The sequence below is a fragment of the Epinephelus lanceolatus genome, chromosome 10 (genome assembly GCF_041903045.1).
Source record: "Epinephelus lanceolatus isolate andai-2023 chromosome 10, ASM4190304v1, whole genome shotgun sequence".
NCBI classification, from domain to species: domain Eukaryota; kingdom Metazoa; phylum Chordata; class Actinopteri; order Perciformes; family Serranidae; genus Epinephelus; species Epinephelus lanceolatus.
In genome coordinates, this window is record NC_135743.1 from 44,963,476 (window position 1) to 44,990,000 (window position 26,525).

Here is a 26,525-nt window from a genome sequence, read left to right on the forward strand (position 1 = left end):
ACAGTTCACATTAAATTAAGAACAAGCAATAGTTACGACCTCATACATGCATGCATCCACACAACATGCATACACACAACCTCAAGAAAAGCAAAATTTTCATTTTGAAATGCTTAGTATAGTGCCACCTATGAATGAATCCTGGTCACTTTTTCTGGCATAGTTACTCATGGTCTCTACTTGCAGTATGCAAATTTCGAACATTTTTGGTCAAGTACTTTTTGAATTATTCAAGAAAAGCTTTTTGGACCAACCGACCAACCAACCAACCAAAAATGGCTGCCAGTGGTTATTGGCATGGAATGGTTTGGCTATCCTATAGGTGCTGTTTCATGTTTTTAGTGCCACAAATATAATTTAGAGGCATATTAAAGTGGAAAAGCTTTATAAAAATGTAATAGAACAGAACAAGAGCTTTTTAAAACGTTTTATTAGCTTCTCATTCACAGTTTACGGCTTCCTCTTTGGCTTGTCTTCCTGTGTTGCTCCTTAAAAAGCAAAAAATGAAAATATTTTAATCATTTGCCAGATTAGTGGGGCAGCATAGCTCAATATTTTTCTAGAATCGTTCAATTTTGTGATAAAAGCACCAAATCTGGCAGATGTGTTGACAAATATATTTAGAACAAATCTGGATATTGGGGCATCAGAAACTTGCCCCCTGGTGGCCACAGCAGGCAATTGAATCCTACCTGCCCATAGACCCATCCCGTGGATTGGATCCACTCCAAAATGTAATGGCTTCTAAGTTTGACCATGCTACATGCCTCCACCAAGTTTTGTGAAAATCGGTTGGAAAGTTTTCACATACTTCTCATCCAAAAAATGAATGGAGGTGAATGGGCGGGCACGTGTGGGCGGCCCGTGGACATGCCCCCTGAGTTGGATCAACACCAAAATTGAATGTATTTAAAGTTGGCATGTGTTACATCCCTCCACTGAATTTTGTGAAAATCGGTCAGGCAGTTTTGTATAATTCTGCTAACAAACTAATAAATTGGGCGGCATAGCTAAAAAAAAATGCAAGAAAGCTTTCACTATCTTGCAGCCCACCAAATGGCTGCATGTCTCGGACCAGAGATGTCATGTGCCCTTCCAATGTTCCATGCTTTGACAGGCTGTGACACCGTATCCAGCTTTGCTGGACATAGAAAGAAGGCAGCATGGTCAACATGGAAGTCGCTGCCAGAACTGACAGATGCACTACTGACGCTGGAAAGTGGACCAAAGGACATCCCAGATGATGCAATGAGCATTATTGAGAGGTTTGTCATACTTCTCTTTGACAGAACCAGCACTGCTGTAGTTTTTCCGTGGAAAGAGCTTCCTTCTTGCGTCATCTACCTTGGTGCAGGTGCTGGTTCTGTCAAAGAGAAGTATGACAAACCTCTCAATAATGCTCATTGCATCATCTGGGATGTCCTTTGGTCCACTTGCCAGCGTCAGTAGTGCATCTGTCAGTTCTGGCAGCGACTTCCATGTTGACCATGCTGCCTTCTTTCCATGTCCAGCAAAGCTGGATATGATGTCACAGCCTGTCAAAGCATGGAACATTGGAAGGGCACATGACATCTCTGGTCTGAGACATGCAGCCATTTGGTGGGCTGCAAGATAGCGAAAGCTCTTGCCTGTTCCGAATGAAACATATTTTTCACTTTAACTGGTCTCTAAATTATATTTGTGGTGCTGAAAACATGGTAACAGCAGCTTGGGGGGGTGACCAAGGTGTTCTATTCCAGTATATTAAGCTATAAATGTACCAAATTTGGCGCTTTTATTGCAAAAATTTATTAGTTTGTTAGCAGAATTATACAAAAACTGCCTGACCGATTTTCACAAAATTCAGTGGAGGGATGTAACACATGCCAACTTAAAATACATTCAATTTTGGTGTTGATCCAACTCAGGGGGCGCGTCCACGGGCCGCCCACACGTGCCTGCCCATTCACCTCCATTCATTTTTTGGATGAGAAGTATGTGAAAACTTTCCAACCGATTTTCACAAAACTTGGTGGAGGCATGTAGCATGGTCAAACTTAGAAGCCATTACATTTTGGAGTGGATCCAATCCACGGGACGGGTCCATGGGCAGGTAGGATTCAATTGCCTGCTGTGGCCACCAGGGGGCGAGTTTCTGATGCCCCAATATCCAGATTTGTTGTAAATATATTTGTCAACACATCTGCCAAATTTGGTGCTTTTATCACAAAATTGAACGATTCTAGAAAAATATTGAGCTATGCTGCCCCACTAATCTGGCAAATGATTAAAATATTTTCATTTTTTGCTTTTTAAGGAGCAACACAAGAAGACAAGCCAAAGAGGAGGCTGTAAACTGTGAATGAGAAGCTAATAAAATGTTTTAAACAGCTCTTGTTCTGTTCTATTACATTTTTATAAAGCTTTTTCCACTTTAATATGCCTCTAAATTATATTTGTGGCACTAAAAACATGAAACAGCACCTATAGGATAGAGGGTTCCTACACATTTGGAATTTCAAAATTCCATATTTTTTCCATACCCTAATTTGCGTTTTTTTTTTTTCTCTGCGGTTTTTTTTTCCACAGAATATGCGACATCTGAGTAAATATATCAGTGTATCATATTTCACATCATATTTAATATTTAATTATTCTTAATGGGCGATTGTAGCCAAGTACCATAATGGCATGCAAATAAAAACTCAGATAAGTTCAATGTCTGGGCTGAGGTAAAAAGGTTGGGTGCAAGCGATGCAGTAACGAGACGTCGGTGTTTTTTCCTTTCATGTGGCTCAGAAGCGCCTTCTCCCCCATGTTGGCGATGTCAAACGATTTCACACAAAGCTTGCATCTAGCTGTGTGTGTGAATTGGGAATCCTTGGCCAACCAGTATTTATATACGGTATTTTCAAGCTATCCATCCAAAAACTTGCATCTACCCATTGTGAACCACGTGAAACTCGTCTTCTTGTCGAAGGTGCAGTGTTGGAGTGAAACTTGATACCTGGGGGGCTGGAGGAGGGTCATAGGGCAGCGGACTGGACATACCACTTGTCAATGGGTCCATGTCATTGGTCCGACATCCCATTAGTCTGACGGTCTGCGGTGCTGAACGGCTCCCGGCGGGCGTATTTCTATCTTGATGGTGCGCCGCGACTGGCTCTGGGTCAGCTGGGAAAGGCGTGAGGCGAAGCAGGCTCACGGTTTATGTGTTTGCCACTTTCTTTTTCATTTTAAGCCACACCATGATCTTTTCCTAACCCTAACCAAGTGGTTTTTGTGTCTAAACCTAACCAGACCTTAACCACAGGGCATCATGATGATTTTGGAACAGCAGGACTTCAGAACAATGGGTTTAATATGGTCGGAACAATGGGATGTCGGATAAATGGGCTGTCGGACCAATGGGCAGTTCCCTTGTCAATCAGGTAAAAGGGGCGGTATGTTTTCTGAGACGTTTGCTCTCACACAAACTGTGCTTGGCCCGGTATAAAACACGATCCGGATTGATTAAATTATTTTTGGAAATACCTAATTTTCTATTTTAGAAAACAGTATTTTAGAACAGTGGTAATAGTCTGGGAACATAAATATTTTTCCATACTTTATTTTTCATTTTCCATACTTTTTAATACCTGGAAATTGATCAAATTTATTTCCATACTTTCCATACTTGCGTAGGAACCCTGACCATTCCATGCCAGTAACCACTGGCAGCCATTTTGATTGGTTGGTTGGTCGGTTGGTCGGTCGGTCCGTCGGTCCACAAAGCTTTTCTTGAATAATTCAAAAACTACTTGACCAGAAATGTTTGAAATTTGCATATTGCAAGTAGAGACCATGAGTAACTATGCTAGAAAAAATGACCAGGATTCATTCATAGGTGGCGCTATACTAAGCATTTCAAAATGAAAATTTTGCTTTTCTTGAGGTTGTGTGTATGCATGTTGTATGGATGCATGCATGTAGCTATTGCAAATTTGCGCTTGTTCTTAATTTAATGTGAACTGTGAGTGTGTCTAACTGTATTTTTCTTAGTTTAATACATATTTACATTTATTAAATATTGTAATGAATTGTTTAAATATTTTGATTAATTTTATTGAATAAATGGTTGCTACGGCAACTAGGGTGCGTTTTTGCGATGCCCGAATATCCAGATTTGTTTGAAATATATCCACCAACACATGAACCAAATTTTGTGCTTTCATCACAAAATGAACGATTGTTGTGATATATTGAGCTAAGCCGCCCCACTATAACAGATACTGCTTCTCGTTCTTTGAGTTTACATATGGCTAAAGGGTAAAAAAAAAACAACCGTAAACGGACGGCATGATTAGTGTTGCGTTCAAGGTCCCCCCAAAAAACGGGAGAAAAAAAGGCCGACTATTCGATTTCTTTTTTTCCCACAGTCGAATCCTGTGCCATCAAACAAAGCTTTGAAGCTTAGAATTTTTTGGGTCAGCCCTAAATCCCACATGCAAGGGGCTAGCCATAAGGTTGTTGTTTTCAGCAAGTTGGCCTTGAATAGCTGATGTTGAGCTGTAGAGCTGTGTTACTTGTTATGACCTAAGGTGTATTTTAATAAACCTGCCTTTGGTTTAATTTATTCTTTCAAGCTTTATTCCTTCTCATTTTATCTGAGTTCTGTTGTATGTTTGTGCTCCATGGATTTAATTGCAAACTACAACTGTTTAGTAAGTTAAAGATGCGTTGCTGCTAACGACAGCTTTAAGTGTCGATGAGGTCTTAAGTTTTTTTTTGGAAGGTCTTAAAAAAGTCTTAAAAAGGTATTGAAATTAACCTCAGGATTCCTGCATATACCCTGTTACAGCTTTCAGTTTAGGCCCCGCCCACCAGGTTCAACTTTTTACTTGCAAAACTTTTTGACTAAAAGGAAAAAAATGACTCACAAACAAGGATTTGCAAACAAAACTTGAGGATTTGCATTTTTTAATCAATCATTTTTTTTTACTTGCAATAAAACATTTTATGATTGCAATATTGATGCTTTTGCTCTCAAATCTTTTTTTTATTGTTATTATTGCGAAACCTACTTTGTTTGATTGAATAATAAAGAAACAAATGTAGCTCCATATCTGTGCGTTACAATTTTTTCAGATGATGGATTATAAAAACACAAAAAAAATGGACTCAGTATGCAAAGGCCTTAACTTGGGACTGAAATTGAGAACTAAGACTTAAAACCTGTTTGTGACTTACTCCCACCTGTGTATGCAGTGGACAAATTAAATCATCACATGAATTGTTGTCCTCAGGTGGTGAGAGACAAACGGACAGGAAAGACCAAAGGCTATGGCTTCGTCAGTTTCAAGGATCCAAATGACTATGTCAGAGCCATGAGAGAGATGAACGGTCAGTCTGCAGACACACTTCACCTTTTCCAACATTTACACGGTTATATTCTCATGTGTGTACTTACGATGTGGAGTTATGATATTTTCCTTGATGTAGAAACAGAGTTGGTGACATTCAACTAGTGTTGTCAAAAATATTTATTTATTAATATGTATAGATACTGAATATTTGAAATGGTTTCAGTACGTTTTCTGCAGTGTCAATAACTGCTACCAGCTGGGTTAGCTCTCTCTTATTGTTAATGTTTACTAGTCATTCTGCTGTTCTCTGCTACAAACTAAGGAAATTTATTGTCGTCCTGTTAAAGCCTTGATCTATTTACCTTACATTAAATAATTATTTTTATACCCTCAATGTCAATTTTCTTCCCATTGTATCAAAAATGGTATCAAAAATGGATATGTTTTAAAGGAAATGACCACTTTAGAATGAAAATATACACAGTACTTTCTTACCCTCATGCCAACAAGAAGTCCAGTGTAGTTTTTTAATCCACAAAACTCGTTCGGGGTATCGGAGGATAACAGCTAGTGCATGGGACCCACGTCCAAAATCATTTTGAAAATGTAATAAAACTCTGCTATTGACTCGAGAACAAGAACGTCTCTGAACGTTCTTGAGTCTTGCGTGAGTTGCCATGTAAACACAGCATGCCTGCAGGCTAACTGACCACGGTGAGAAATTATGCTATAAAATTAAAGTAAATTATGTCTTTTCAAGTCAGTTTTGCATGCCGCGGCTTCAGTGCACTTGGATTACGACGGACGAGCCTTTCTGACGTTTTTGAAATGCATTAGCAGAGTTTTATTACGTTTTCAAAATGATTTTGGACGTGGGTTCCATGCACTTCAAGTGTATGGAAAAATCCAGCTAGCTAGCCCGAACGAGTTTTGTGGATTAAAAAACTACACTGGACTTCTTGTCGGCATGAGGGTGAGTAAGTACTGTCTGTATTTTCATTCTAAAGTGGTCATTTCCTTTAAAGGGCCAGTGTGTAATATTTGGCATGGTTTATTGTCAATCTGAATCTGAATATTCTACCCATTAATATGTTTATACAAGTGTATAATCGCTATAAAATAAAATTTGTTTGGTTTTCGTAGCCTTATAATTATGCTTTTATATATATATATATATATATATATATATATATATATATATATATATAGCAAGGGCCTTGCTTTAGAGAGGTCGCCATCTTGCGCCGCCATGTATGTTCGGCAGACCGAGCGGACAATCCAGCCAGCCAGAGAACACGTGTATAAATGAACGAACGAAGACAGTGGAAGGAAGGAAGAAGGAGGAGGAAACAGCAGAGAGTGTTAGTAGTTCGTCGATAAAGAGTAGTGAAAGGTTTTTTTTAGTTATAAAGTTTGCGAATGGACCACACTTACCACGCAACAGGAGAGAATGAACCCGAACCGTCATCTGCGAGGAAAAGAAGACGCAACTTCACTCCTTGTGATGCACTCTCTGCGGCGCTTTTCCTCCTAATGATATATCTCCCCAACGATGGTAGCACTGAATCCCATTCTGTGCATTCAGCCTCTCTTCTCGCCCGCTCAGCATCAAACAGATGGAGTTCCTCATCTGTATGCTCCGGCTCAAACAGGTATGGCTCTGGGTCTGTGTCCGCTACAAGAAACTCTTCAAAATCGCGTCAAAGTCGTCCATTGCAGCTACTATAGTCTGGAGATATTGCTAGGCTAAATAAACAGCTGAGCTCTGTTTACCGGCTACGCTGTCAGTCAGTGTGCGGGCTGGAGATTGGTGGAGCAGAGTGGGGAGGGGGTCCCCACTTGGTATGGTAAATGAGTATGTGTGTATGAAGTGTGTGTGTGTTACGCTAGAAGAGTCAGAGTTTGGGACGGAGTCTTTTACCCCCTGGAGTGTTACCAGAGTTTTTGGAGTGCTCAAATAAACGGGCCTTTTTCCCGAAAGCTCCTCTGGTCTCCTGCTCGTGAGGGATTCATTACAATATTGTAACATGGTTTAGATTTCTAAATAAATATTCACCTCGTCGCTAGATAGACCTACTCCTGAAAAACTCGTGCGCAAGGCTTTTTGTCCCTACGAGGCCACCATCATTTACCCGACGGGAGGGGCGAGTGAGTGAGCCCTGCAATCTAGAATTTGACCACTGATGTCACTGTTTTCAACCCATTTTACACACTGGCCCTTTAAGGTATTGTGACAACATGACTCCAACTTAAATTGATAGCCCTCTATTCTTCCAGCCGTCCTTTGTCCTTTGACAGGGTTTAAATCTGACCTGGACACTAGTTAATAACTGCTGCCACTGTGTTTCCCTCTCAATCTTTTTGTTTGCCCAGGGAAGTATGTTGGCAGTCGTCCAATCAAACTGAGGAAGAGCATGTGGAAGGACCGCAACCTGGAAGTGGTTCGTAAGAAACAGAAAGAGAAGAAGAAACTGGGCCTTAGATAGTGTTTATGCAAGTGGAACTGAGTGTTGTGCTTCCAGTGGACAGATCATGACTGTTATTGTGATCTGTCCAATCAGGAGATGTGCTTAAATTGTATAGATGTTAACTTTTTTCCTTCCTTAAATAAACTACAATTTTTTAGTTGTTGACATGGTCTTTTTTTTTTAATTTATTGGGTGTGTTTACCAGAATACATTTTGTATTGCAGTACTGATACTTATTGTAGTTCTAGAGCAGTACTGATACTGAATCAAATCCTCTTACTGAAACTGGTTCACTGTATTTATAAGTTGTTTGGGCCTGTGACCCCTCATTGTGGACATGAGATCAAAGTATCCAGTATGCATTGTTGGGAGGGTATTGAGATTACAGATTACTGAATACATGCCCTAAAATGTCATTTGTAATGTACTCCATCACATTACTCAAACTAAGTAACGTATTCTTAATACTTTGGATTACTTTTGTAAAACTTCAAAATCGTCTTGCTGAGCTCATTTGTCTTGGTCATATATTTCTAAGGGTGGGGGAAAATTGATACAGCATGGTAACATGATATGTTTGTGTTGCAATATTGTATTGTCACATGGACACCAAGCACCGATTTTTTATTTTATAAATTATTTATATTACAAATTTAAGTTTTGGTAGCCTACTAGGATAATATAATCAATTACTTGTCAGTCCACTTGATACATTTTGCTGCAAAAAAAAAAAATCACTTAAGTGAGATGAACAGACTGAAAACTTAATCTTACTAGAAAAAACATGTTGAGAAAGTTTTCCTGTGGGGCAATACTAAGCAGTTGAAAAAAAGGTAATAAATGGCAATATATTGAAATATCACTAACGATCTCCTAATGGCAGCAGACTCTGGACTTTTAACTATTCTCGTTCTTCTTGATCTAAGTGCAGCCTTTGATACCATTTCACATAACTTCCTTCTAAGATAAGCTACCATTGGTGTCACTGGAGTTCTTAATGGCCCCAAAAATTCAACCCGAAACCGAAATGACCCGAGGGACTTGAAGCCCGAAACCGGCTCGGCCTGACATCATTACATACATCACTGGGTCCGAGCCCGACTGAACCCGAGTTTTTTTTTTTTTTTAAATGGAAGGGGGAAAAAATGATGCTCCCCCTGTGCGCTTCAGCAGTCTGGCTTCCCTGGCTCAAATACAGTATCTTTAATCACTTAAAGTCAACCAATCATTCATGTCCCAAAATAATATTACCAGACAGACAGGCTTCAACGTCAGCGTGGGGGAGAGCAACCATTGCGCATCATGTAGTGCTGCGCTGCTTTCACTCTTACCTTATAACTCCAAAGTCTGCCCATTCCCTCAGGTTAAGAGCCTGGGTGTCATCCTGTCCTTTGAAGCCCACATCAATAATGTTACTCAGTCTGCATACTTACATCTACAAAACATTAATCATCTTCGCCCATCACTTACACCTCAGAGCGCTGCCATCCTCATTCATTCTTTGGTTAGTGATTATTGCAAATCTATCCTCTTTGGTCTTCCTCTTAAGTGTCTTCATTAATTCCAGTTGGTCCAGAATTCAGCCACCCATATCATTACTTGAACCCCCTCCACAGATCACATCACTCCTGTTCTTCAGCAACTTCACTGGTTTCCTGTTAAATATCGCATCGACTTCAAGATTCTGCTTCTCACCTTTAAGGCCCTTCATAATCAAGCCCCTTCCTACTTGTCTGAACTCCTGCATATCTACACTCCCTCCAGTACTCTTAGATCCTCTTCTGCAATCCAACTCACATCACCATCTGCCCGCTTGTCTACGATGAGTTCTAGAGTCTTCAGCTGTTCTGCGCCCCGCCTCTGGAACTCTAGCCCACGACACTCAGTATACTGACTCCCTTTCCACTTTCAAATCCTGTTTGAAAACACACCTTTTCAAGCTGGCATATTCAGTCTGATTTTAATGGTGACACTTATATTGATAATGATGATTTTATACCCAATATTTCCAATCATGATTTTGTCTAGTCATTTTATTAACTTTTAATATGTATTACTGAATTGTTTGATTTTATGATCTATGGAGAGATTGCTTTTTTTTTTTCTTACTGTGTCTTGTAAGGTGTCCTTGGATGTTCTGAAAGGCACCTATAAATAAAATGCATTATTATAATAATAATAATGATAATAATAATAATTTTTATGGCAATACTCAGCATATCATAACGCTTTTGGTATCGCAATAACATTGTATTGTGATTTAAGTATCATGAAAATATCATATCGTGGGACCTCTGGTGATTCCCATCCCCATATTTCCATGGCAAAAACACACCTCAGTGTCTTGGCTTTGCATCTCCTCCGCTGTTGTTGTGTAGCAGGTGCACAGTGCACCTTTTTTTTTTGTTATCTGTTAATGGGAAATATGTGCCTCATATGAATTTTACAAGTGAGCATTGCTTTTTGTCCACACTGAATGCATTAAATATGCATTTCTGTTTCCTCTTGTGAACAAACCATGTAGATACTAATCAGCTGTGAGCTTGAAAGGAGACGCAACCACAGAAAAGATGGGCGAGTACTTTTTTCATTTCTACTTTTTAAACAGACAACATGTTTTACATTTTGACAATTAGTGGAAATGACAGACAACATAGCCAACTGCAAGTAGGTTGTTATTAGCAATGGTCATTTGCCAGAAACTGTCCACTCCCAGCTGACACCTTACTTAGGTTTTTGCTGTTAAATGAGGATCTTGTGTAGGCAACAGAAGAAAACATTGAGCTCAGCGCTGCTTTGCTTGGAGCCAGTTGGAACATTCTAATAGTCAATGCAGTCAAACTAAGGCTAGCTTGTGTTGCATCTAGTTAGGACACATAAAACAAATAACGTAATTTCTTTGAAAAGATTAACTGCATTCAGAATACTACCAATTTAAACTGTTTACTGTTACTGAATACAGTTACTCATATTTTGTATTTTAATTACATAACTAAGCTACTTGCATTCCATTACTTCCTTACAGAAGTGTATGGCATTCATTTGACAAATTAAAAAAAAGCCATTTTTCCTGAGTAATTCTTTCCCTGTTTTTTGTGGTAATTTTTTTTGTTTTTTTGTGGTATTTTTTTTTTCCTGAACAAGGAGACAAAATACTTCAAAATCTCGCGAGAAGATCCCACCTGGCACCTGCAAGTGAAACGTGTATGGGCATGATTTCAGTTGTCAGTAACGTTAAGCTAAATTTTTTTCCATCATGCTGGAGAGTGTTACTCATCACAAATTTGTCAGCTAACGTTTTTACAACCTGTTACTAACCTAACCTGTTACCACTGAGCGATAGGCCTACACTAGAAGGATGCAGTCAAATCATAGCTATATTATCATACTCTGTGTGTAACTAATTACATGCCTTACCCTTATTGATCCCGTAGTTGAAATTGTCTAGGAGCAGGAGCACGGATGCAAAATACATCCATGAGCAGGAGTCACCATGGATGCAGGGGTCACTTGGAGGTGCCAGGTGGGAGCTTCTCGCGAGATTTTGAAGTATCTCGTCTCCTCGTTCAGGGAAAAAAAATTACCTCAATAAACAGAAAAAAATTACCACAAAAAACAGAAGAAAAAAAATACCCCAAAAAACAGAAAAAACTTACCACAAAAACAGGGTAAAAATTACTCAGAAAAACATAAGAAATTACACTAAAAAACAGGGCTTTTTTTATTTGTCAAGTGAATGCAATACACTTCCGTACTTCCTGACGCTGCCAATATTTGAAAAGTAAAAAGGCAAAGTCAAACAAAGAAAATTTTATTTATTTCTATACACCAAAATCACAAATTAGCCTCAGAGGGCCTTGAATATATACACACCATAGGCCACCTCAGAGCATCCCTGAATGCAATAACTGAGAAATATTAAAATCAGCTGAAAATAAATGCAAGTCATATATGCTCCTATCAGTCTATCAGGAAATCTTTCCCACAAAACAAACAGGTACTGACAGACAGCTTGTAGGCACATTAAGGCTTTACTTAAAGAGCAAGTCCCATCAGTAGTATTAAAGAGCAATACTAATGTCAGCCTCTTTGAACCAGATTATGTGTGAATGTCACTGTATATATTAACAGAACCTTATACTATGAGGTTACTATTATATTACAATTCAATTTTATTCTACACAGTGGTAGCGAAGAGAAAAGCCTTCACCATTCAGTTTATACATTTGCAGGTAAATCTTGAAGCTGTTCAAACCACTAGCTGAGCCGCCATGTAGCCTGAAGAATGACGTAAGGACTGCATTTTACCACACCAGCTCAGACAACGAGCCAAGATGTGTGTGTGTGTGTGTGTGCTTGTAGTAGTATGAGGGCTGTGGTTTCTGGTGGTCATGTCCATAGGCTGTGGTAAACTGATGATACATGAACAAGCGCTTGATGTAGCTACAGGTTAAAACAAAAATACATTCTCAACAGAAAACATCATTGGATGTGTATTTTTTTTGAGCAGCTCCATCAAAGTCTGGTTCCCAACAACTCCTCTGCAGCTGTTCGTCCACTATAGATGACATCGTTGACTGCCACACCATCATAGGAGGAACCAATCAGAGATAGTGAGAGATTATTCTCCTTTATGAAGCTACGCATGGACTCTGGAAAAGCAGACAGTCAAACCTTGAAATGATGTTTCACTACACCTTGTGAATGCGTCATTTTAACATGTAATGTAGAGTCAGCAGTATACTCACCTACTCTCCGAAAATGTCCTTGATAATACTGAGGTATACAGTCCTGACGAGAGAAACATCAGAGATTTCATCACTATTGCAAAGATGCAGAAATAACTGCTGTAAAGAATCTGTTTCCCTCCAACAATCTGATGAAATACTAACTTAGCAACAGAGAATCCTGAGTGCATTTTTATGTCTCTGTGCCAGCAATAGCCGTGGGCGGAGGCAGTATGTTTTCAGGTTGTCCAATGGACAGACAGACATACGTGATATCTCAGGAACGCTTTGAGGGAATTTCTTCTAATTTGTTCATTGTTCATGAGTAGCTGTAGGGGGTCAAGGGTCAAGGTCACTGTAAATTTGTCTGTCCATTCTTGTGAATGTGATATCTCAAGAACAACTTGAGGGGATTACTTCATCTGGAGTACAAATGTTCACTTAACGATGAACTGATTACAGGCATGAAAATGGGTCAGGGGTGAAAAAGGTGAGAAGGATACGAGACCCGGCACCTGCTAGGGGGTCCCAGGGTTATGCTCCTTGATTGTTTTTTTGGTGGAAAAATGAGCTTCTAAATGCTCATATCTGATTTCTTTTAGATTTACTCTAGTGGTGGTCACATGCAGAATTAGAAGATTGCACACAAACAAAAGTATGAATGCATAATTAAGTGCAAATAAAGTATCTTTACATGTTCACATATGTTGTATAAGAGACAAGACCAGGGACGGACTGGGACACAAATTAAAGCCCGGGACATTCAGGCGCATCGGCCCACACACTATCCCACACGTTTCTACCTATAATCCTCTATATGCTTGTACACAGTACACAAACGCTGTCCTCAGAATCAACTGCATAAGAAAATCAGCAGTTATTGTTTAATTCCAGACTATAAAATAAATGCAATAATGAATTGGCCACAAATGGCGATGTGCTTATTATTTAACTTAAAATAAGAGCATATGACTCTATCCTAATGCATCTAATTTTATGCACAATATAATTGTCTGCCCTTTTAGTCAACTTATTACTACAACAAAAAAATCCCGCTTAGTACTACTAAAAAGGTTTTCCTCTGGCTAAAATGTAATGCATAGTAGGTTATGCCTTCACATTGCACCTGTCATATTTCTGGTCTCATCCTCCTCCTCATCACAACTGGGGTTAGTCTATCCCTCAGCTTCAATGTCCTTGGGACTGGGATCACCACCTAATGTTAACTGCATGCATCCACAGGAAAAAAGCAAGCACATATTTTCTTTTAGTGCAGGTTTAAATTATAATGACTTACAATACCTAGTAGGCTAGTTGGCCTCTTGAAACGGACACCTAGAAGAAATACGCAATTTGCCAAAGCCAACCTTGCTCATTACACACTCGCGAACGTTAGCTAACATTAATGCACCTGCTATAATGGCACTATAGCAGGTGTCGCCTCCAGCTCCATCGTTAACAACACCAGCAGCCAAACAGGTCGGTTATTTTGGAGCACTTTGCTGCCTCTTCTTGTGAAGATTTAAGTTTTTTTATTCAAGTTTTTTCCACGCCACTTTTTTTGTCAACGGTCAAACTAGCCTGGTCTGCCATGAGTAATGACTGATGACTGCGGCTGAGCCAATCAGATTTCAAGAAAAATGAGAGCCTCTTTTGTATTGGAGGAGGCCACTCTTATATGGAGCTATATTTGTGTCTTGAGAGAGAGAGAGTCTTTGAGAGAAAAAAAATATTTGAGAGAAAAAGTTTTCACACTGATAGCAAAAAATAATAATATTTAAGACTAACAAAAGTTTTGAGATAAAAGATTTTGTCATAGAATATAAAAAAAAAAATTTGACATTTAAAAAATGATTTCCGAGAAAAAAACTCAAAAAACTTTTTTTTACTCTCAAATATTATTTTTTTTTGCTATCAGTGTGAAAACATTTTCTCTCTCTCTCAAAAAAAATGTTTCTCTCAAAACATTTTTCTTCTCTCTCTCAAAACCTAAGTCTTTGCTCTCATGTAAGGATTTTGCTTTCGCTGTGAAAATAATGTCATGGGCGGGGCCATGTTCCTATTGGCCAGTCTCAATCGAATTGACAGCTAGGTGAGGATCATCTTGGGAGTCGAATTCAACTGAATCATTCACCCACCATGGTGGATTCGCCGGCATAGATGCGCTGCGTTATTTGGGAGCGGATATGCATACATTAATGTTATGCATGTGTGGCCAAATGGAGAGGAGAGGGAAATGAACTGACAACGCCACCTGTGGAATTGCACCTCAGGGAATACACTCAAACCTGTAGACTACTCTTAACAACAGAAGGTCACACAGATTCGTACACTGGTAAATATGGGGACAGGAGACGGACTTCCAAATATAACAACATGGAGGTCCAAAGCTGCATGAATGCACAGCCGCATTACCGTGTGCTTTAATCAGTCTGTGGAAAACCAGCAGAACAGCAGTAGAAAACGGAGCGGCCGCACCGGGGCTGGAGGCCGTGGATAGCCGCCCCTCAGGATGCCCAGCTGACGGCCCACGTCACCGGGCTACAGAGTGCAGCCCCACACAGTGCGCAGAGGAGGAGAAGAAGCCACAAGCTGTGGCCTCAGCTACAGCAGGACAACCTGTTAACATAAAGTTAACAGAACTAGCAGAAGTAGAAATAAGAAAACAGAGCGAGATAACCGGAGCAAAGGGAGCTTAACGCACAGCTCAAACCCGGTCACCGTCTTGCAGTGAAGAAGAGCACGCTTTTCAAAGTCCCCTCTGAAGCTGCACACAACAGGAATGGCCAACGCCGCTGTAAAGCGAAGAGTCACGGCAGCTGTGACACCATAATACGCTTTAACAGTACACAAACATTGCAGCACCCATGCCTACCTTATGAGTCCCAAGTTTGGGTACAGAAACCGGAGCATGACACACACAAAGCACGCCAACCAGAGCACGCCACACACAGCCCTCGCCAGGTAAACGCCAGATAGAAGTGAGTGCGCCCGTGAGGGGAAGACCAAATAACACAGATGCCACCACTGCGCAATTAGGCTCCGACAGCTGGAAATTAGGCCCAGCTGATGCCAATTAAGGGCGGAGGTGTAGCAGCGCTCACCCTGCTACACATGGAATGTTGGAAGACAGAAGCACCGTAGTAAAGTAACGTTAAGGCATTAATGTGATAACCTGGTTTTTACAGTAGCTAGCTAGATGTAAAGTTAACACTAGCTGGCTAGCGCAGTTAATAACACAATCTCGGTAAAATAACGTTAGGTGAGAAAAGGGATTCATTATAGGAATGATTTTGATAACCAACTTGCTCAGCTAGCTACCCATCGAGTTGTGTGTCTCATCATCTTACCCAAACATTGAGTCTCCGCTCCCAAATAACGCAGTGCATCTATGTCGGTGAATCCACCATGCTGGATTAATGATTCAGTTGAATTCGACTCCCAAGACGATCCTCACCCAGCTGTCAATTCGATTGAGACTGGCCAATAGGAACATGGCCCTGCCCATGACATTATTTTCACAGCGAAAGCAAAATCCTGACAGGAGAGCAAAGACTTTTTTTTGAGAGAGGGAGAAAATGTTTTCACACCGATAGCAAAAAAAATAATATTTGAGAGTAAAAAAAAAGTTTTTTGAGAGAGTTTTTTTTTCTCGGAAATAATTTTTTAAATCTCAAATTATTTTTTTTAATATTCTATGACAAAATACTTTCTCTCAAAACTTTTTTTAGTCTCAAATATTATTATTTTTTTGCTATCAGTGTGAAAACTTTTCCTCTCAAATATTTTTTTTTCTCTCAAACATTTTTTTTCCTCTCATATCATTTATTTTCCCGCATGTAATAAAGACACAAATATACCTCCATACCTCTTATCTCCTCCTTCAAGCATCAAAACACAAGATTGACACCTATGTCCCCACCTTTTTTCTGTGGCTTCGCTCCACAGACCTCCCCACCTCACGTATTTCACCTATTTTGTATTCAAAACGGCGAAAGGTGAGCGTTTTTCATGCCTGTGATTAGATTTTGGAGGTCAAAGGTCAAGGTCGTTGTGACCTTGCATCTGTTTCATTTTCGTGAAGGCGATATCTCAAGAAGGCCTTAACCCTTTGAAACCTGAGCGAATTGGCTTGATTTTTCTTTTCTTTTTTTCAAAAAACACGGAAAGAAGGCATTGAGCAATGTATGAAATTGACAAAATTAGCAAGATATTAAAAGCCAAAATAAGCCAAAAAGGAGAAGTAGAAAAAAGAAAATTACCTGAAAATAAGCAAAAAAGAAAAAATTAAAAAAACAAAAACAAACAAGAAACGTACCTAAAAATAAGTAAAAAGGGAAAGTGAAAAAAAATTCAGAATTATCTGAAAAAGATTGCTAAAAATTAAATAAATAATATCATATCTACTTTCTGTTACACAATTTTAAATACATATTTAAAAATATACATTTCCCTAGTTTGTTTTTTTTTGGGGGGGGGAGGGGGGGGTAGTTTTCTAACTATGTTCATTGCCTTTCCCCGTGTTTTCTATATAAGTCACACCAATTTTTTTGCAGGTTTTGACAGTTTAAATGTTTATGAGGTTATCCTAACACAGTACAAGGAAACAGACGTTGATCCAGGTTTAAAAGGGTTAAAGGGATTCCTTCCAAAGATCCCTTGGACTACAGATGAGTGGATTGAATTTGGTGGTCAAGGTCACTGTGACCTCACAAAACATATTTTTTGGCCATAACTCAAGAATTCCTATTGTAATTAAGACAAAATTTAACATAAATGTCTAATAGAATAAAATGAGTGATGATATTATATATTGAAAAAGTCAAAGGTCAATTTCACAGTGGCATCACTGTGAGCAAAAACACTTTTCTGGCCATTATTCAACATCATCACTCTCGAACAGAATGGGAGACATTTGGTCAGATTCTGAATTAATGTGTGTGAAGCTTCCATGTTTTCACAGACACAGATGTAAACTGTAAGTGCAACTTGGTATGTGAAGGCATACAACCGTGAGGCGCTAATTCTAGTTTGACATGAATTGGGAACTTCACAAAGACACAGTCCTATCATACCCTGTGTAAATTCACCCGACTCCAGCTGGGTGCTGTGGTTACTCCCAGGTGGTGTTGCACTGCCTCAGTGGCTCTTGCTAAAAGATGCTCATCTGTTACTGCTTCTGGTGCCCCAAACACTTCCTGGAACCAGGCCCCACCCATCATCACCTGGAAGACATGGTCAGGACCTTAGGTTAGAGGTGTGGACTCACTTAACAGGTCTAGAGCCTTACTGGAAAGAAAAAAGATTCTTGCTTACATGCCCTGTGACTGTTGATTTTTACAAGCAGCGGATCTTTGCTTTAAGGCTGCAATAATCAATATGTTTGTATGTATGTATGTATTTAATGTCAATCAAAGTGATGAAGCCACAGAGAATTATCACTGGGGAGCCAGTGAGCGCGTTTACATGCACACTAATAAACCGATCATTATCTGATTTCTGGAGTTACCTGATTATTCAAGTGGTCATGTAATAATAATCCGATAGACTTTATCAGATAAAAGCCATTATCTGATTATGAGAAATCAGACAAACACATCTAGCTTTTTCCCCAATAGTCAGATTATTCGGTGCATGTATACCCTTTAATCTGGTTTCTTTCAGGATTTGTTATTTTATACTCCCACTCCACTACATTTTAGAGGGAAATATTGTACTTTCTACTCCACTACGTTAATCTGACAGTTTTTGTTTCCTTTCAGATAAAGATTTTACATGAAATAATATATTTTTATATTCTCAGTGTTTAAACTGTCACTTTTACTTTTTTTGTCACATCTTACTTATATGTTATGCACTTTGTGTGACAAGTTTATATACAATACACTTGTATATTGCACTTTGCAGTACTTTCACTACAAATCTACCCTAATGATGAGTGCTTTATTTTGCAAATATATGACTTGCGTACTTTTCGAAGTTTTTCAAGGATATGAATACCTACTGTAACAGGAAGTTTGAGTTTTATGTCATGTACTTGGGGAGAAATCCAACTGAAGGACTGAATCATGTAAACCAGGTTTTTCTGATTATCAGATTATTAAAGTGCATGTAAGCGCGTCAAATAGGATTATTACCATTACCTGATTATTACCAGTTATCTGATTATTGTACGCATGTAAACGGGCACAGTGTCTCTTCACATAACTGTTAAGGCATTCCTAAGTTGTATCAAGGTCTGTTTCATCCTACTTTAACCTGAACCCAGCCAATCATCTCTGTAATGCTTGACCATAACTTTACATTTACAGAAGTTAAGCCACCCATACACAGAGGACAGCGCCATGAGAAACACTGTTCAAAAGGAAACAGTCATGTTTTATGACATCATTCCAAGACTTTTTGTGTGCCTGATTGAGTTGACAAAATTCAAGTCTTCAGCTGCAAAAAATGCTATGTAGGAAAAAATGTAATCACTGGGACATTACAAGGTTTAATAATTAAGACTTTGCTCTTTAAAAATGTTTTCCAAACCAAATTGAAGGGTTTTAAATTTGATTTCACATTGTGTGGATACAATTCTTTATCAGCTCATAACAGTAAAGCCTAATCCATATCAGACAGAAAGAGAGTGAGTTAGTACCGTAAGTCTAGTTGTCTGTCCATTAGATCTGTTGTGTTGAGGGAAGGGAACAGAATCATAGACAACCCCCAGTAAACCTGGATCCTCTGATGATGGAAGCAGGTGACCAAAACCCTGTCAAACAGACACCGAGACAGCCATAACACAACAAGCCAAGACTTTTTCACAAGCTAATGTAAAATGACATATGACATCTGAGGAGGAGTCACTAGTTACTTCTTTGTGAATAGCACAATAAGCCACTTGGAAGTCCAGCAAGTGAAATGTACAAACTAATAATGGAGTCATTATGTTTTCATACTGATTTGCTATTTCTGAATTTTGTTTTCAAGTCCAGTATTCTATTGGCCCGTGCAAAGCCCCACACTGAATTCTAAAACAAAAGAGTTTTGTGTGCGACTTTGTGCCTGACTGTACTGCTCACCGTTACAGGCAGGATGGAACCCTCATACTCCAGATTTACCACAGCGACTGTTACTGTGGCAATGTCATGCAGCAGCTGGATGAGAGGTTGACAGGAGGAGGGCAGGACTGAGGAGAGGGCTGGGGAAGGAGAAATGTGTAATCACAAGAAGATCTTTTTTTTCTCTCTTGCTGTTTTTCTTGAGGATTTTGTCATGTTAGAATGAGTTCTAAAAGTATTTGGTATTTTGTACAAACCTGTATACACAGCATACACTACGTAGCAGCAAGTATAAGACATTTAGAATTTTAATTTTATTATTTATTAGTATTAGTATTAGTAGTATTTTCATTAAAATACTGAGATTTCATTTTTGATGGTATAACTTCCAGCATTACATTACAGCAACACTTTCAGCACATATTGGAGGATTGCAAACATTAGCTTAGATGCTGCTGCTTATCAGAGGAAATTAGGAGAGCTAAGAACCATGACTGATATGATCCAGGGTGTATTCTTCTCTGTTCCTATCATGTAAGACACAGCATTCCAGTCACATTCTATTGCCTGCACTTGCCTTTAGCAGGCAGTGCAGAGATGATGTGATCCGCTGATATGACTCCATCCTCCACTGTGATCTACAAACACACATACACAGATCTTATGAAGGCAGCCAAATAGCAAGAACATGAGAATCCAACAGTCCAGCATGTTTTGATTTTCAGCCGGGAAGCTCTGCACATGTTGCTCATGTTACATGCTAATATTTAACAAGCATGTTAGCATGCTAACATTTGCTAATTAGCACTAAACACCAAGTACAGCTGAGGCCGATGTAATGTCAACTGTAAATGTGAATTAGTTCTGAGGGTATCTGGTCACCAAAGCAGGGATGTGCCATATAATTTTTAATATCTCATGAAAAATTCATATTGTGATACTTGTGATATTTCGACTTGTTGACATATTGACATCATGCTGTTAACCACGGCAACAATGAGCATGGCTAAAAGCAAAATTATATCTACACATACACACAAACAGCACACACACACACATATATATACAGTACAGGCCAAAAGTTTGGACACACCTTCTCATTCAATGCGTTTTCTTTATTTTCATGACTATTTACATTGTAGATTCTCACTGAAGGCATCAAAACTATGAATGAACACATGTGGAGTTATGTACTTAACAAAAAAAGGTGAAATAACTGAAAACATGTTTTATATTCTAGTTTCTTCAAAATAGCCACCCTTTGCTCTGATTATGGCTTTGCACACTCTTGGCATTCTCTCGATGAGCTTCAAGAGGTAGTCACCTGAAATGGTTTCCACTTCACAGGTGTGCCTTAACAGGGTTAATTAGTGGAATTTCTTGCTTTATCAATGGGGTTGGGACCATCAGTTGTGTTGTGCAGAAGTCAGGTTAATACACAGCCGACAGCCCTATTGGACAACTGTTAAAATTCATATTATGGCAAGAACCAATCAGCTAACTAAAGAATAACCAGTGGCCATCATTACTTTAAGAAATGAAGGTCAGTCAGTCCGGAAAATTGCAAAAACTTTAAATGTGTCCCCAAGTGGAGTCGCAAAAACCATCAAGCGCTACAACGAAACTGGCACACATGAGGACCGACCCAGGAAAGGAAGACCAAGAGTCACCTCTGCTTCTGAGGATAAGTTCATCCGAGTCACCAGCCTCAGAAATCGCAAGTTAATAGCAGCTCAGATCAGAGACCAGATGAATACCACACAGAGTTCTAGCAGCAGACCCATCTCTAGAACAACTGTTAAGAGGAGACTGCGCCAATCAGGCCTTCATGGTCAAATAGCTGCTAGGAAACCACTGCTAAGGAGAGGCAACAAGCAGAAGAGATTTGTTTGGGCCAAGAAACACAAGGAATGGACATTAGACCAGTGGAAATCTGTGCTTTGGTCTGATGAGTCCAAATTTGAGATCTTTGGTTCCAACCGCCGTGTCTTTGTGAGACGCAGAAAAGGTGAACGGACGGATTCCACATGCCTGGTTCCCACTGTGAAGCATGGAGGAGGAGGTGTGATGGTGTGGGGGTGTTTTGCTGGTGACACTGTTGGGGATTTATTCAAAATTGAAGGCACACTGAACCAGCATGGCTACCACAGCATCCTGCAGCGACATGCCATCCCATCCGGTTTGCGTTTAGTTGGACGATCATTTAGTTTTCAACAGGACAATGACCCCAAACACACCTCCAGGCTGTGTAAGGGCTATTTGACCAAGAAGGAGAGTGATGGAGTGCTGCGGCAGATGACCTGGCCTCCACAGTCACCGGACCTGAACCCAATCGAGATGGTTTGGGGTGAGCTGGACCGCAGAGTGAAGGCAAAGGGGCCAACAAGTGCTAAACACCTCTGGGAACTCCTTCAAGACTGTTGGAAAACCATTTCAGGTGACTACCTCTTGAAGCTCATGGAGAGAATGCCAAGAGTGTGCAAAGCAGTAATCAGAGCAAAGGGTGGCTATTTTGAAGAAACTAGAATATAAAACATGTTTTCAGTTATTTCACCTTTTTTTGTTAAGTACATAACTCCACATGTGTTCATTCATAGTTTTGATGCCTTCAGTGAGAATCTACAATGTAAATAGTCATGAAAATAAAGAAAACGCATTGAATGAGAAGGTGTGTCCAAACTTTTGGCCTGTACTGTATATATATATATATATATATATATATATGCATATGTGTGTATATATGTGTAATATATATATATATATATATATGTATATATATATATATATATATATATATATACATATATATATATATATATATAACTCTTGTGACAGTCCATCCAATAAAATGAGACAATTCCCTAAAAATTACAAATGTGAACCTCATGGTGGTGCAAGACAAAGTCAGGGAATTGCCAAAGACGTTAGATCTCATTATGTGGACAATATTTTCTGCCAATCCAATTGGTAAATGCCATGAGGTGCCACTGTATTTCACTTCCATCACAGTGTCATTTGGCCACGCCCCCCGCCGTTGGATGGTCTCTGGAGGAGATAATCCCAGGTGTGCCAGAGGCTGTACACCCCCTCGTCCCGGTTGATAGTGCCGCTCGCCCACTTACTGATTTCGATTGCCTCTTTTATCTTCTATGTTTCGCACACCTAGAATTCCCTCCTCCAGAGCCCCTCCAACAGCAGGGGGCGTGGCTGGCCCGACAGATTCTAACAGGTCTGTTGGGCCAGCCAGCTGATGAATGACACGTCAGCAACATGTCAGATGGCGCTTCTGAGGAAGACTGGAGTCACAGTCCAAACTGTCAAGCAGGTAAAAGAAACATCTCCTACACTTTTTTCTCTGAAGATAAGAAAAGATTGAACAATTCTAAAAAGACGACAAAATGAACCTAATCAATCTGTCATTTATCCTATCAATTGGTTGCTGACTAACAAAAAGGCAGGTCTTATTTAATATGAGCCTGTCAGAGGGACCAGTCCAAAGGAAGAATAGAGAGAGGGCAAGAGACACAAACACTACAGGCTTTTTGAGACTGTGACAATTAAGAATATATCACCTTAGACAGCATGTGTACAAAACTTTACAATCAAAAATACCATTTACAAAATCTCCCTATTCTTAGTTCACACATAAACATTTAGAAAACTACTTCACCACAGAAAAAGAGTCATCTCAATCAGCTTTGACATCAGTCCTAACAGACAGACTTCATCTTAACCCACTGACAGAGGAAAAAGGTTAGATATCAATTTCTCAATATAATTAAATAAATCCTGCATTCTGTTAATCAATATATTCAGACATTTTTACCAAAAAGACATGATATTTATATCACCCTCATCACTTCACATTTATGAATAACCCTTACTAATGTCAAGGTCCATCAATGTCTAAAATTAATACTTTCATCAAAGACCTCCACTATCACTTATTGTCAAAGAAATCTTATTGAGAAACAAATTGAATCCAGTAGGCTCTGGAGAAATAGCTTAATGTCTAATTCCTCATTAACCCTTTGGGGTTTAACGTGGCCAGTTTAATAACCCAGCAGGCCTACCTCTTAAGGAGCAGCTTCTGTAGCCTAGTGTCATCACTTATCAGAAAATTGACATTGAGGGCATCAATTTAAAATTTTAGGCTATATCATGACAACGAGGGCTCTTTTTCTTGCTCAGTTGCAGAGAAAAGCATAAGGATTGTTATAATACTAATAATAAGAAAAAATGAGAAAGCGCAGCTGGTACCAGTGTATCCATACTAGAAAATGAGTATCAAAACTGCTTCAAATATTGATTAAAAATTAATATACATCAATAAATCAATACTTCAAAAAAAAAAAAATACTCCAGATCTTCTACTCTGTTTGGTTTGCAAACATTGTAAAACTTCAGTTGAGTTATTGAACTGGATGATTTCCATTATAAGCTAGTTCTGCAGACATGGGGAATAACACATCATGCTAAACCAGCTATATTTTAAGATCACATTCATAATCAAATTCACGTAAACGTAGTTTATAGTCTCCTCACTAACCTTCCAACCAGAGGCTGAAGGACTGATGTGTTCCACAGCTGCGTCTCTGTGAAGCTCTACTTTCCCCGATTGTTGTAGGTGCTCTGTAATGGATTCTGGGAGGGATTCCAGTCCCCTGCTCAGGGACCACTGGGCCCATGACTCTTTCATAGATCTTTGTGCCAGAGGGCCAGGGGGGACCACAGAAGAGGGACCTGCAGGTTTTTTTCACAAATTTAGTCCCAAAACGCACACAGACTGCAGACCACATGATACCATTACTCTTAATGTAACTGAAACAAACTGAAATACACTGGAATAATCCTCTCTTTGGGTAAAGTTACAGCACATCCAAAATCAAATGTGCTAACCGTATCCAGTAAAATAAGGACTGAGCCTGTCTGACACAAGTCAAAGTGCTTTACACATTACAACTACATTTAAAACAAACTAAAACCAAAACTAAAAGTGGTTGTATGCCCCCGCAAACCTGTGAAGTTGCAGTTACAGTTTACATCCATGTCTGTGAAAACATGAATGCTTCAAACACATCTTACCCACAGTCCCATTATATACGGCACAAAAAATCTTCCTTAGATATGATGTTGAATAATGGCCAGAAAAGTGTTTTTGCAGAACATTATGATATCACAGTGAAGCTGACCTTTGACCTTTTGGATATAAAATGTCATCACTGCATCATTTTATCCCATTAGATATCTGGGTGATATCTTCTCATAATTAGCATATGATTTCTTGAGTTATCACAGTGACCTTGACATTTGACCTTTGACCACCAAATTCTTATCAGTTCATACTTGACTCAAAGTGGACATTTGTGCCAAATTTGAAAAGAAATCCCTCAAGGCATTCTTGAGATACTGTGTTCACAAGGATGAGACAAACAAGGTCACAGTGACCTTGACGTTTGACTTACAACCACACAAATTAAATCAGTTCATCGCTGGGTTCAAGAGGACATTCATGCCAAATTTGAAGAAATTCATTCAAGGGGTTCTTAAGGTATCGCATTCTTGGGAATGCAGACAGATAGATGGCCAGAGGGATGGGCAACCCAAAACCAATTTGAAAAAATAAAGTAGACAAAGGACTGCAGTTTCAGAGCAGATATGTTGCAATAATTAACAGCCAAAGTTTAATAAGGTAAAGAAAACAGAACATTAATCAGCGGCACTGAAAAACAGATTTTGGGCGTGGGATTTGAAAGTGGCTTCAGTTTAGAGCATTTTCGATCATGCAGAGGTTGGTTAAATGTTTTTGGTTCTGACTCCATTTCTACAAGCTTATAGGTTCTGACTCCAGATCCACAAGCTGACAGGTGCTGGCTCCAGTTTTAAAAGCTGACTGGTTCTGACTCCAGTTCTACAAGCTTATGGGTTCTGACTCCAATTCCACAAGCTGAGTTCCACATCTGAGTCCAATAGATCACCATAATATGGCCATTTTTCTTTATAGATTTCAGTTAGTGTATTTAACTACTGAATACAATTCAGTGCACATGCATACTACTTTTGTAAAGCTCACAATGATATACTTTTTTTGTGTGACTTGACTGTTTAAGCTCTTCACTTGTATTGTATGTTTTCATGAGCTATGTTCGGAAACACAAGTCACAGTAGGTTAGTACTCACCTGCATACAAATTTAAGGTACTTCCATCCTCTCACACACAATTTCCTTTGTTTACTCTTCTGTTTATTCTTTTCTGATTTGGACCATAGCGGATCATGGGTTGCAGATGTTTTTGCTCTTTATTGTTGTTGTTATTTGGATATTGTAAAGACCCAAGACAGAGGTGTTAAAGACATCTCCTCTACATTTTTGATTTATTATTAGATTGTATGTGGCTATTCATTAAGGTGTCTATGCTCCTTGTCCGTGTGCCCCCAGTCTTGTTTGTGTTATGTTCCCATACCTTCACAAAACTACATAGGAAAATAAAACAAAAAAGGTTGACAGTATAATAAGTGCTAAAGTTTACCTGAGCCCAGCAGCATGCCTAGAGTCAGGGAACCTCTGCTCTTCTCTGCGTTGTGCAAGACAGGAAAACAAGAACGCACACTCAACTTTCTGCAGTCCCCCGCAAACACACCACGGCACAAACTGTCCACAGCTATGTCTGCCAGCTAGACACACACAAGAGAGGAAGCAAATGTAATCAAAAATAATATTACAGTAATATCAGACACATACACACGCACGCACGCACGCACGCACGCACGCACGCACGCACGCACGCACACACACACACACACACACACACACATACATATATGTATACTCTTTATTGTTGTTGTTGTTATTTGGATATTGTAAATACCCAAGACAGAGGTGCTGAAGACATCTCCTCTACATTTTTGATTTATTATTAGATTGAACACACACACACACACACACACACACATATATATA

At 39.3% G+C, this 26,525-nt stretch overlaps 2 protein-coding genes across 5 annotated transcripts in view; one reads left to right on the top strand and one right to left on the bottom strand.

Annotated features, from left to right (window-relative positions):
- The window catches only part of rbm42 (RNA binding motif protein 42), a 71,372-nt gene extending 63,415 nt beyond the window's left edge, over nt 1–7,957 (top strand). For all 3 annotated transcript variants that reach the window (XM_078172036.1, XM_033638840.2, XM_033638839.2), the window contains 2 exons: nt 5,265–5,361; nt 7,698–7,957. In XM_078172036.1, the coding sequence (XP_078028162.1) occupies nt 5,265–5,361; nt 7,698–7,810 (210 nt within the window). In that variant the 3' untranslated portion in view covers nt 7,811–7,957. The remainder of the gene's footprint in view (nt 1–5,264; nt 5,362–7,697) is intronic.
- A 3,630-nt stretch (nt 7,958–11,587) lies between these two features.
- The window catches only part of ppox (protoporphyrinogen oxidase), a 51,648-nt gene continuing 36,710 nt past the window's right edge, over nt 11,588–26,525 (bottom strand). Inside the window, exons 6-14 of one of the 2 annotated variants that reach the window (XR_004502345.2) lie at nt 26,095–26,239; nt 24,115–24,308; nt 20,143–20,203; nt 19,587–19,705; nt 19,163–19,276; nt 17,595–17,744; nt 13,646–13,745; nt 12,541–12,583; nt 12,378–12,444 (exon numbers count right to left, since the gene is read on the bottom strand). Coding sequence is in view for 1 of the 2 variants with exons in the window: in XM_033638837.2 (XP_033494728.1) it covers nt 12,308–12,444; nt 12,541–12,583; nt 17,595–17,744; nt 19,163–19,276; nt 19,587–19,705; nt 20,143–20,203; nt 24,115–24,308; nt 26,095–26,239 (963 nt within the window). In the remaining variant the exon portion in view is untranslated. Of the gene's footprint in view, nt 12,445–12,540; nt 12,584–13,645; nt 13,746–17,594; nt 17,745–19,162; nt 19,277–19,586; nt 19,706–20,142; nt 20,204–24,114; nt 24,309–26,094; nt 26,240–26,525 lie in introns of both variants that reach the window. The other variant, XM_033638837.2, reaches the window with a different exon arrangement.